This window comes from Hippocampus zosterae, chromosome 11 (assembly GCF_025434085.1).
Source record: "Hippocampus zosterae strain Florida chromosome 11, ASM2543408v3, whole genome shotgun sequence".
Classification (NCBI taxonomy): Eukaryota; Metazoa; Chordata; class Actinopteri; order Syngnathiformes; family Syngnathidae; genus Hippocampus; species Hippocampus zosterae.
In genome coordinates this window covers 5,613,564-5,626,585 of record NC_067461.1, presented here as the reverse complement: position 1 = coordinate 5,626,585, position 13,022 = coordinate 5,613,564, and the positions used below count along the sequence as shown (strand labels likewise).

General features: G+C 40.8%; 1 protein-coding gene across 1 annotated transcript; it reads left to right on the top strand.

Annotated features, from left to right (window-relative positions):
- The first annotated feature begins 2,997 nt into the window (after window positions 1-2,997).
- mat1a (methionine adenosyltransferase I, alpha) lies at window positions 2,998-11,526 on the top strand. Its single transcript, XM_052079900.1, has 10 exons — window positions 2,998-3,339; window positions 6,319-6,396; window positions 7,890-8,012; window positions 8,157-8,269; window positions 8,386-8,529; window positions 9,498-9,623; window positions 9,708-9,800; window positions 9,870-10,052; window positions 10,137-10,270; window positions 10,773-11,526. The coding sequence occupies exons 1-10, from the start codon at window positions 3,273-3,275 to the stop codon at window positions 10,873-10,875; spliced, it is 1,164 nt and encodes a 387-aa protein (XP_051935860.1). The 5' UTR covers window positions 2,998-3,272; the 3' UTR covers window positions 10,876-11,526.
- Window positions 11,527-13,022: the final 1,496 nt, after the last annotated feature.

Here is a 13,022-nt window from a genome sequence, read left to right as displayed (position 1 = left end):
AATGATGTTTCAGGCAACACAAAGGTCGCCGCGCTTTTATCGTTCTGCTGCCCCTGTCCCTGCGAAGGGCCCACTGGCATAACTCAGTGCGTCACTCATCACGTTGGACTTTCAACGAGATCGAGTCGCACTCATAAAACCGCCTGTACCTCACCCAAGTCTGTTGATCGAAAAAAATTCTCTTAATGGCTCCCTGTTGGGCCATATTTGATCATTTTGTAGTTCAAGATGGCAGAGGAACCATGTGACCTAATCCCAGCCAATCAGGAAAAAAAGGTCATAGTTATTGTCCAATGATTTTTTTTTCTCCCTCGTCTTTTTACCACGACAGCATCAATACAAATATGTCGACAAAATATATGAGCCACTGACCTCGAGGTCAGCGACTCCTCCAATGCCTCTGTGTCTTTTGACCAAAAGTTTTTATTATTTCATGGATCAAATGACCAGGGGTGGGGGAATAGCTGGGGGTTTTCGTTTTAAAAAATACATGTAAAACACTAAAATAGATACAAATACATGTAAACATCCATCCATCCATCCATTTTCTGATGCACTTCTCCTCACAAGGGTGGCGGGGGTTTCTGGAGCCTATCACAGCTGTCTTCAGGCAGTAGGCGGGAGACACCCTGAACCGGTTGCCAGCCAATCGCAGGGCACACAGAGACAAACAACCATCCAGACTCACACCTAGGGACAATTTGGAGTGTTCAATCAGCCTGCCATGCATGTTTTTTGAATGAAACCCGAGTACCTGGAGAAAACCCACAGAAGTGACGCTTTCTCGTGTCGCGTTCATTGTGAGCAGACGTGTTTGTTGTGATTTACGCAAATCTGAATGTTATTTCTGCGTAGTGTATCAACCCCTAATCATGGCTAATAAAATAGTTTCAGATTTCCAACGTATCGCTTTTCGAACAGCCTTCTGGAACGGATTATGGTCAAAAACCGAGATATGACCCTATTCGGTTTGATTCTATGCACTCACATCTCTTAAATAAAAATAGTTTTTCAGATTCAAATCAGCTTGTAAAACCTCTAATACATAAACGTACATACATAAAACTGAACAGTATCGCCATTGTGCACCGCATACTGTACAGTGCAGGTGTATCTTATAGTGTGTCCGGCGAAGGTATCAGCAATGCAGTATGTATTGGAAATGTAGAACAGTCAGTAGATAGCACTTATCTTTAACCAGAACCAGAAAGAGCTTGTCAGGAAAAAGAAAAATAAGCTCATTCGTAGTCAGTCATTAACAAATAGCCCAGGAGCAACTTGTGTAGTCCTGAGGGGGGGGGGGGGGGGGGTTGTGTGTGTTTGTTTTTTTTTCCCCCCCAATCACCATCCAAGACAAATAAGAGGCGGATCACCTGCTACACTTTCAACAAGTTGTGTCTGGTTTCATCTAGTTCCTATCCGAGGGGGTTAAGTGTGCAAAGTCAGAATAATTACTAAAGATCCATTTACACTGCATGTTAAAAGTCTACACACCCATGTAGAGACTAACAAGATCAATTCTAAACGTTTTCCACTATTAAGGTGACCTATAATACGTAAAAGTGAAAAAAATATACAGGTATATATATCTTAGAGAGGAGGATATGGGATGTGATGATGAGGAAATGGTCCAGAATGTATTGAGAGCAGAACAGAGCCTTGGGCTGTGCAGAGATGGAAGCAGGCGTTGAGAAAAACAGGTGAATGTCCCCTTGTAACTCAGTTACTGCCCTCATGTAATTTAATGTGTGCTGTACTCCACTGCTGTAGAAAAATTGAATACAGTAATTATTTTCTTTCCTCTTTTTTTTAACTCCCTGTTTGATGTTGTTGACTTTGATACTTTTTACAATTAACCGGTTATCATTAGAGGGTTGCAATGATCAGAAAGCTAGGAGTGCAGTTCCATAGTACTGCAAACCACAATCAATATATTGCTACAATAATCCTAATCAGGCGGCCCGGTAGCCCAGTGGTTAGGACATCGGCTTCACAGTGCAGAGGTACCGGGTTCGATTCCAGCTCCGGCCTCCCTGTGTGGAGCTTGCATGTTCTCCCCGGGCCTGCGTGGGTTTTCTCCGGGTGCTCCGGTTTCCTCCCACGTTCCAAAAACATGCGTGGCAGGCTGATTGAACACTCTAAATTGTCCCTAGTTGTGAGTGTGAGTGCGAATGGTTGTTTGTTTCTGTGTGCCCTGCGATTGGCTGGCAACCGATTCAGGGTGTGCCCCGCCTACTGCCCGAAGACAGCTGGGATAGGCTCCAGCACCCCCTGCGACCCTAGTGAGGATCAAGCGGCTCGGAAGATGAATGAATGTATATATAATTCATACATACATACACATACATCAAATCAAAATATAACAAAATGTTTAAATATTAATTAAAATGTTATAAATTACTTTAAAATAATATATTTTTGACAAAATATGTTAATATTATGTGAATATCAATCATCACAAAGACGGCAATTTCACCTCAACATGAATAATATAGTCCGACTATAATCTATTGAAAAAATCATAAATCAACATTTTTACTTTTTTTTTTTAACATTTGTTTTTGAGAGATATTTGGATTTGTTTTATGTACATATATAAAGAAAGACTTTAAACAATTATTTGGGTTGTAGTCACAAACAGCCTACTAGAACATCTGAACTGGATGTGGGGTTAATGAAAGGCATTTTAAATGGGGGCAGATGTGCGATCATTTGTTGACGTCATAAAAACCATTTAAACAGGTGTGCAGAGACTTTTTCTATCTTTTCACTTCACTCCATTCCTGAATTTTCATCCTCACCGATGGAAATGTATACCGTAAAAACCTTGCTTGCTCTCCACACGGCATCTCGCAGCCCACGAGGGGTTAATATGCTATGACCACAAGCACTCGAGCCCTCCCATTGCACCCCCCTCTCACCCCCTTCTCCTGGAATGGACAATCCCACGGATTCACATGACGCAAGCGTGTGTGTGTGCGGCGTGTGTGCGGCGTGTGTGTTGGTCCATGTATCTATATAAAGGAACATGTGGACTCGGATGTGGAGTTTAGTAGCTCAAAACTCGTGTTGGCTGCCTCGCTCTCCGTAGAAAAAAAGACAACAAGCAGCAGCGGGAATATAAACTTATCAAAAGACCAGGACTGCTCGCCTGTGGAAACTGAGGAAATCCTTTCACAAGCCCCCCTGGCCCCCTCCCGACCTGACATACACACTGCCTGAAGCTTCCCCCCCTCGTAAGCCTTAAAAAAATATTTTAAAAAAAACGCAAAATGGGTGATCAGCCGGAGGACGGCTCGTTTATGTTCACATCAGAGTCTGTGGGAGAGGGACATCCAGGTGAGCTTCGCATTTTACACGGCATGCTAAAACGTTTTTGGACTTTATTTTTAAAACTTTGTAATTACTCCCGTGGTCGGCATGCTCGGCATCCCGTTCATAGCACATGTGTTTGAGACTCACTCGGATGGACCGCACTACTGGGGGGTTTTCGGAGGGGGGGCAAGGGGGGTTAGTGTGTAAGATGGGGTGTAAAGTTGCATGAGGAACTTCTAAAAAGATGGTTTTGTGGCGGGCCTGGCTGATTAGGATTTCATTATTTTTGCAGATTTTTACAACATAAGACGAAGATAATGACAGTCGAACATACACACAACCACCGCAAAAAAATAAAAATCTGCAGAAATAACAAAAAATTCAACCAATAATTGCAAGCGGGGAGTGTGCGTGTGAGTTTGTGCGTGTGTGTGTTCTTGCAGGTAAAAATGAGCACCTTAAAAAAAAGTTAAAATCGTTTTCAGTGGAGCACTAATTAGATAAACAAAATCTATTTTGGTTGATATCTCCGTTGTTAAGTTAAACAAATGACAATAATTGGACTAAAAAAAAAGAAAAGTCAAATGCAAGATAAGGAGACAAAAAAATAACTCATTTTATTCATAATATCTTTTTTTTTTACTTAATCGGTCCATCAATTATAGGAATTATATCGGTCCATCAATTATAGGAATTATATCCCGCTTTTTAAAAAAATCCATCGTTAGTCGGCCTAGTTTTCAGTTAACATGTTATGGTCTGATTACCTTCCACATACATAAAAATTATTTGTGTATGTGATTTATTATGATTCATTTACAATATACAGCACATAAAAGCCAAATAAAAATGGTTTAAGTATCTTTTTTTTAGCGGTTAACCCCTTTCATGCACCCTGTAACCTGATAACATCCAATGTAGTAACCGTTGTTCCTGAAAGGGTTAAATGCCATTGGATTGAACTTTCAAGTTGAAAACTGAATTGTACGTCGGCAGAATCTCCCATATAGAAGCTGTATAGATAGATTTAAAGGCCACTGCGCTCATTTCAAGAAAGATGAACACTTACCTTAGCGCTTATCTCTCCGGGAACTAAAATACATCTACTGTTGGAAAACTAGACCCTTTGCAAAGGAATTGCATGCTTCATGACCCTCCCGCCCCCCCCCCCCCAAAAAAAAAACGCCTATATTTTGAATGTGGCAATCACTGAGCCAATTTTGGCTCTCAAGCCACAGTTAGGAATGTGTGTGTGTGTGTTTTTTAAATCCTCTTAATATGACAAAAGTAACTTTAAATTTTCAATAAAATCGTTCATTCAACTTTTCGGATATCACCCCTCTAACTTCGCACCCCCTCCTTACAGCAACTCCTCCTCCTGTCAATGTGTCATAATCCTGTCAAAGTCCACGTTGCTACATCCATAATCAGTAAACACCTTGACCCGCTTCACGGATGCGAACATTATATAACGTGGAACTCGAGCTCACATTTTTTTCTTTCTTTCAAGTTTTTGGAAACACAGCAGCATAGATGGTTCAGACGCACACACAACTGCACAAAATGATATAAAATAATTGAATACATAACTTTGCATTATGCCCAAAAATATGATGAAATGACTTGGAATTGTACATTTTTTTCCCTTGATTTTTGAAATAATATACTTGTTTCATTTTTTGATCATCTTTGTAAATACAGCACTGCAAGAGAAAAAGAGTTTCGACTTCCACTAATCAACAAATTCTGACAGTTAAAAAAAATCTGTAATGCAAATAACTTTTCTAGATTTGTTTTTGCAGATTTTTTTTGCCCTCATTTTTTCTCGAGTAATTCAGGTTTCAATTATAATAAAAACGTTGATTATATATTTATATATAGTAATATATTTGGTTTAATTTATGAATTAAGGTTTAGGTTCATCAACAGATTGAATTATTTTCTGAAACAGCATAGCTATAGCTTTTATAAATAAAAAGAACTAAGTAGACATTTTTAAAAATCAAGTCAAAAATATATTTAAAGGCACACACAGCCATCGCTGATTAAAATTGTGGACCAGTGTTATTTGCCAAAGATCTTCAATCATGCAAAAATGACAGAGTTAAATTATTTTACTTATTTTGGTAACAAAAAATAAAAAAATTGGGAGATGGCGAACAGTTAAAAGTGTACTCAGCCTCATCAGGTGGGACAGACTCCAGATCACCTCCCACCTGCCAACGAGCATCAGCACTGGAGATGATGAATGGATATTTTTTGATGTGATTTTTTAAATTTTTTTTACATTTTTTTTAATTTTTGTGACTCATGAAGATCAACTAGCTGCTATCAACAAGATTTACTAAAATCTCTTTGTAAACACTATTATAGATTTTTTTTGAATCTGCTATTTTATATAAATATATATAAACACACACATTGTATCATTGTATTTTTAATTATGGAATTTATAGCAGTGTGCAGCCTTAGAAGCAAAGTGTAGCGACAACATCGAGGTCTGCTCTGTTCTCGCAGATAGTGGGATTGATAAATGCACATTTACAAAATCGCTTCAAAATAATATTTTTAGGCAATTCCAAATAAAGTAACTCCCCAAAATTAATTTCTGTTCATGGATTTAAAAAACAACAATTGACTAGTTTTTTTTAAGTACAAAAAAAATTAGTACACACTTGTATGTCAAAAATATTTTTGGAATATGGATGTGTTTACCGTTTGTGCCCCCCCCCCCCAAAAAAACAGCAATGCTTTTTCTGATGTAACCTCTCTGTTGGATTGCGTCATCATGTTGGGGGCGGAGGGCACACAAAGCACGCTGGAGATGAATAGGGTGCTGAGTATGCCATTGTCCCGCCAAGCTGCACCACACATTTCCTCTTTTTTTTTTAACTTCTCCCGCAGCCACATGCAAAAAATATGTGGACTCCTGATTGATCCGCACTGTCTGACCCGACACTTCCTTATCCCTCATTGATTTATTTTCTTCCCTTCCCCCTCCAGACAAAATCTGCGACCAGATCAGCGATGCCGTCCTGGACGCGCACCTCAAGCAGGACCCCGATGCCAAAGTGGCCTGTGGTGTGTAAAAATGAACGCGCTCGCAACACTCTGGCCTGAATTCCATCTGGAATGGAGGTCACTGGAATATGCGCGGATTGCATTTCTTTGTGTGACAAAGAGATGGACCTTGTGAAGTCGCTGATGAACAGACGTTGCCACACCGCCGCAACGCAAAGGGTCGAAGTCTGAGCATTTTTAATTTTTATTTATTTTTTTAAAAGATATTTCTTCAAGATAGTTGTGATAGTGTTCAATTATATTGCGGTTCACCACTCATGCCCGCGCTATCTGGTGTTATTTTAAGTGATTTTTTTTTAACAGTACATTAACCTGTTTATGGCTCTGCGACTGACTTGTGATCAAGGTAGTTTTACCGCTCCTATATTTTTTTGAAGCAGATTTCAGCTCATTAAAACACACTTAAGCCTAGATAAATATTCCTAATCGCATGTTCTTCCTTACTTTCTCACTGTCAAGATATGGGCGGTCATCATATAACATCACTTCGAGGAAACGAAAAGCGTTTTTCAAACGAGAGCCTAAGCGTGTTTGCTTCAAGCTGCCTGGTTGAAGTTTGCTGTGAAATTGACTCATAAAACGAAAGAGAATGAAACACTGATTCTCCAAACACCAACCAAACTATCATTAATAATTCAAGCAAAAGTCCAGTAGCGCTAACGTATAAATGTGACGCGCCATATACCAGCTAACAGGAATTAGCATATATCAAAATATATATTGCGCGTCGTCCCGCACGCGGTCTGTCCTTCCGTCTGTCCCTTTTCAAAACGTACCTACTTCACCGCGCCGCTGCGCACCGCCACTGCGCACCGCCACTGCGCACCGCCACTGCGCCGCTCAGGCAGTGGCTCACTACGATCGCGCGGGCATATTAGCGAAAAAATGTTGTCTACCCACAAGCATTGCAATGAAATTGTTAGTTATTTAGTAGAGCTAAACATCTCTTTATTTTCGCGATAAACAATGAAGATGAACAAAAAGTTGAACCAAGCAACAACACTTTTGTGGGCCGAAGGCCCACCTTACCAGCCTTCCGCAGGAACTAGCTGATGAGCCGCCCGGAGGGCGGCGAACCAGCTAGTACAGTATATTGAGGGAATGATAACCCTTCATACAACAGCTAATGATGGCGGATATAGTATTCATTGGGGACCTTCTCTGCTTCTTCTTCTAGCTCTTAAGCCACATCTCCTTCAGTGGACTTCAGTGCTGTCTGCCATGTTGTGGCAGAACGTGCTACTACACTCAAAAGCACGCATCTCAAAATTCTTCAAAATCTGTGATGTATCAAGGGCGCAAACAATGAACCGGGATACGCTGGGGGGTTCGCTGGACTTGCTTACAGTTACGCCCTCGCATGTGGGAAAGGACTCCAGAGTCCCCAATGAACTGTTCAAAAACGCCCAGAGAACAGTCAAACATAATGAACACACTCACGCACGGACGTTAAACTGCCGTACGTGACTGTATTTGTTGAACGTGTTCCACAGAGACGGTCTGCAAGACGGGCATGGTGCTGCTCTGTGGCGAGATCACGTCCCGCGCCAACGTGGACTACCAGAAGGTGGTGAGGGACGCCATCAAGCACATCGGCTATGACAACTCCGACAAAGGTAATTCCGAGTGACCCAATAAATCATTACAAAGAACGTCACGCAGTTCTCCGCCAATGTCACTAATCCAGACTTGCTCGTTCATTTCCCAGTATTGAGGCCTTATTTTTTTGATAAGAATCATCTTCACTGTGTCGCTGTCAGGTTTTGACTACAAGACGTGTAATGTCCTGGTGGCTCTGGAGCAGCAGAGTCCGGACATTGCTCAGGGTGTCCATGTGGACCGCAAGGAGGAGGACATTGGCGCAGGAGACCAGGTGGAGCTTTGCTAACAGTTCTGACTTCCCTTATCTTGCATGTTGACTTGTGGCATCTGGAAACCATTGAACCAAAACGGACCAACTCGTCTGGATTCAATTTGTGTACTTTCAAGGGTCTGATGTTTGGCTACGCCACGGACGAGACGGAAGAGTGCATGCCGCTCACCATCGTCTTAGCCCACAAGCTCAACTCCAAGATGGCCGAGTTAAGACGCAACGGTATCATCCCTTGGCTGCGTCCCGACTCCAAAACCCAGGTGTTTTTACCCTTTTATTTTACTTCTACTCACCCAACTTAATTAACCTCATACTAGTTCCACTCTCACTTTCATCACGCCACTATCACAATTTAAGCACTATCATACCATAAGAAAATACCGTATAATTCAAGATAGCAACGTACTTAGCGTATCAAACTAAATGACAAAAACATGAAAGCAAGCAACATTTAAACAGTGAAATCAAATACATCATACTCATGAGAGATGCTGATGATTAACAGAAATTTGTTTTGCAACAAATGTTGCTCTGGTCAACCAATTTGAAATGTGATCGGTTAAGCTAACATTCCTATTGCGAAAATAGTTTGAGCTAAATTGGCCAGTATTTTGTCACTACATTCGTTTTTTTAATGTTTCTTCTTTCTATTATTATTTATTCAATATTATTAGAGTCCTGGCTTTTGTTTATTTGTTCATAAATGTGTTGTTTTGCCATTTTCATTCTGTACCCTTACGTTTAGAGCTAGCTTAATCCACATCTGTTAGTACCCCAACTATATCACTTGATCTTCAACTACGCATTACTTATTAGTTATTTCATTCATTTATTTATCATTGTTTTCAATTAATAAGTTGAAAAAGTGTATTTCATAGAGCTTCAATAGACCTGAATGTGAACTTAGTCCAGTACAAACAAAATCAGAAACTGTTTTCATTGTCAAAATACACACAAAAAATAAATGTCTGAAATCATCCTAAATCACGACAAGCACGTGTTTTACAGACAAATGGGTTCAATACATACCCGAATTTGTTATTTCAATTTGAATGATCAACTTGAATAGAAGAACGCTATGTTGGCATGTGGCATCGCCAATCACACGCTCGTAGTAGATCACCGGTACACTTTTATCCGCCGATAAAATCCCTCATACAATCACAAAGTCATAAAAGTGTGCGTAATAAACGAAAGGATGAGCTCACCTTTGTCGTCCATCCCGCAGGTGACTGTGCATTACGACCAGAAAGATGGCGCTGTGATCCCCAAGAGAGTCCACACCATTGTCATCTCGGTGCAGCACGACGACTGCATCTCTCTGGAGGAGCAGAAGAAAGTCCTCAAGGAGAAGGTCGGGTTTCGGCTGAGGGTTTTTTTCTCACGTGCGCTGTGGATGTGCAGATATACCGAATCAAGTGATTCACTTTCTTCTCAGGTGATCAACGCGGTGGTCCCCGCCAAATACCTGGACGCCAACACCATCTATCACCTGCAGCCCAGCGGCCGCTTCGTCATCGGGGGCCCACAGGTGACACCGCGAGACCCCGGAACGAGTGCCAACACCGAGCCGCTTCGGTTGACTCTTTGTCTTCTACAGGGAGACGCCGGCGTCACGGGCCGGAAGATTATCGTGGACACGTACGGGGGGTGGGGGGCTCACGGCGGTGGCGCCTTCTCCGGCAAGGACTTCTCCAAAGTGGACCGCTCGGCCGCCTACGCCGCCCGCTGGGTGGCCAAGTCTCTGGTCAAGGCCAAGCTCTGCAGGAGGGTGTTGGTCCAGGTAAGCGCCCCCCTTTTTTTTGGTTTAGGTGCAAAATATGTACATTTGTATTTTCGATTTTGGCTACGTGCGCATGTCCTCCAGGTCTCCTACGCCATCGGTGTGGCTCACCCTTTGTCCATCTCGTTGTTCACGTACGGCTCGTCCAACAAAAGCGAATCGGAGCTGCTGCACATTGTCAACAAAAACTTTGACCTGAGGCCAGGAGTTATCGTGAGGTCAGTAAAAAGGGAGTCCAGTAAGGACATGTTGTGGTCATTGCTGCCATCAGAGGGCGCCAAAGACAATGGTTTTACTTTTTCTACCAGTAAGTGCCACCGACTGTCATGACTTATTTAAAATTAACCATTTATCATTCTTGGTTTGCACTGCATCTTAATGAGGTGAAAAACATGTTAATATCAATGGTCAAGTTTTGATCCAGTCCTTGTTAAGATAGAACAATCTGACCAGCAGTACTTAACTGTGCGTCGATTATTTGAAGAACTGCGCACGGGTTCTATCATGTGAGTTGATATTAGTGCCGTACTGAGGAGTCGAGACCATCTTCATGTTGACCATCTGTCTTATACCGACCCCACGTGTCCAATGCGTGCATGAAACTTGTGGGTTCCAGTTTCCCCAACAGGTTTTAAGAACGACTGAGTTAGTCTTAGCTAACGTCGCACGCTACGGGCGTCTACTTACTTTTTTGTAACGACCTGAATGATTCTTCTGCAGGGAGCTTCACCTGAAGAGGCCCATCTACCAGCAGACTGCCACTTACGGCCACTTCGGTCGGCCCGAGTTCAGTTGGGAGGTTCCTAAAAGGCTCGTCCTCTAAGCGCTCCATCTCCTCACAGCACTACGAGAGGACCTGGACCAACCTAAAACCAACTAAACCAAAAGCTGTAAACACATGATGAGCTGCGAAAAGAGGTGTACCGTGAAGGACACCTGATAGGAACAAAGACATCCATCCTATTGAATTGTTGCGCGGTGCTTCTTTGTTTTCTTTTAAATATACGGTACGTATAATCATAACCACCTCAATACTGTGAAAGTACAACAACCCCCACGCAGGAGATGTTTTGACAACAACTTTTCATGTCATTGCTGCTTCAACCAAAAGCTTCACTTCTCAATCTTTGTATGTCATGTGTGCTGCTGGAAAGCGGGTCACAAGCATCACGGTGCTCCACCAAACAGGTCAATAAAACATCGTTTATGTCATCAGAAGCATGTTACAACCAAACTTTTCAAAACGGACATTCAAGACGTGTACTTTTGTTCACTTTCGGGGACCTCTTTGCGCCCATGCCATTTCTCGAAACCTAAAAAGCCCCCAAATAGCACAAATGTTCGTATTTAATACCGCCTCAATATTTTTTTTCCCGTGCAGCTGCTACTGGTTGCCAATTGTGTGTTTTTGCCATGCAATTCTGAAAACAAACGAGTCTTAAAAAGCCCCAAAATGGTACAAATGCTCATTATATTTAACAATGCCCTTAAAAAAATACTTTTGTGCATTTGTAGTGGCAGCCAAGTGCCTTTGTGTTGTGTTTAATAATGTCCTCAATGTTTGCTGCCTTTACTTGGTTTGCCATGTAGTCGGAAAAACAAATAAAGCATAACTTGACAAAAGTCACACAGAAGCTCAACATAATAATGTCCTAAAAAGTTGCCAAGGGCCTTTACTTTTACCATCATAAAAAGCCCCAAAATGGCGCAAATGCTCCTATTAAACCATGTCTTTTAAAAAAAGTGGCACACCAAGTGTCTGTTTTGCCATGCAATTCATACAACAGATAAAATATTAAAGATAATAATAATGGCCATGTTTAATAATGTCCTAAAAGTGCCTTCGTTTTTGCCATTTATTAAAAAAATTAACTTGCCATGTAAGTGCCCTTGATCTTCCAATGAAAAGCAAATCATAAAAATGTCTTTCTTGCCTTTGCTTTTATCATGCAATTGTAAAACAAATCAATTGTAAAAAGCCCCAAATTATATAAATACTGATTATATTTAATAATGTCGTACATTAGTTTCCAAGTTTTTTTTTTAAATCATGCAATTCTAAAAGCCAATGAAAACAAAAAAATATATATCTAATTTATTGTCATAGTAGGTTCCTCTGCGCCTGTTTTCAATCTTGCGATCCTAAAAATGAATCAATTTGTTTTTAATATGCAATTCTAAAAAAACAATTATCTCCTTTTGCATCTCATTTATTTTTCAAATTTCTAAACAGGTGAGTCTGTTTTATGGGGCATTATTATTCCTTTTTCTGTTTAGTTTTTTAAAAATCATGTCTTAATTCTCTAAAAAGTATATAAGGGATGAGTGTCCTATCTGATGTCATAATTTTGTTGGCAAAGTATAGCTGGATTGTAAATAATTGAACCACAAAAAAAAAATTAAAGATATAAATTGTCAACAGAGTCCTGTGTTTTTGTGCAATAAAACGAAGAGGGGGAATAGGAAAAAAAACATTTGTAGGGTTTATTTGTTCAACAATAAGTCATAACACACACAGTATACAATCGTCAAAATAGAATTTACAACCTCAAACTCTTTGGTTTGCATTATGTAAGTAACAATAAGGCACGTAGGCAGCAGAGTTGAAGAATTAATATACACATACAGTATATAGATTAAATATTTAACAAATGTGAGGTTTACAGGTTAATTATTCCATAGTCTACTAATGATTGCATGATAGCTTTTGTGAATATTTAACATGGTGTGGCTTAGCAGCGCAATGAGCTAGCGAGAGGGGAATGTTTTTTGGGCTATTTTGCATTTAAGCCAGTTTAAAAAAAAATCCCCCCCAAAAATCGCAGGTCCACAATTGCGGAAGGTGGCAACAGAAGCATTTGCATTGTGTTGTCCAAACACTTTCCTGAGAACAAATGTGGAATTTTAGGCAGCAACATAACATTGTGGGGGGAAAAAATGTCGGATTTGCAAAAACAATGTGTTTGACAT

Excerpts from the sequence above, each read along its gene's own strand:
- mat1a (XM_052079900.1), top strand. The coding sequence starts at position 3,273 with ATGGGTGATCAGCCGGAGGACGGCTCGTTTATGTTCACATCAGAGTCT. Across the intron at positions 3,340-6,318 it reads TGTGGGAGAGGGACATCCAG|ACAAAATCTGCGACCAGATC; the intron begins GTGAGCTTCGCA and ends TTCCCCCTCCAG. Across the intron at positions 8,270-8,385 it reads ACATTGGCGCAGGAGACCAG|GGTCTGATGTTTGGCTACGC; the intron begins GTGGAGCTTTGC and ends TGTACTTTCAAG.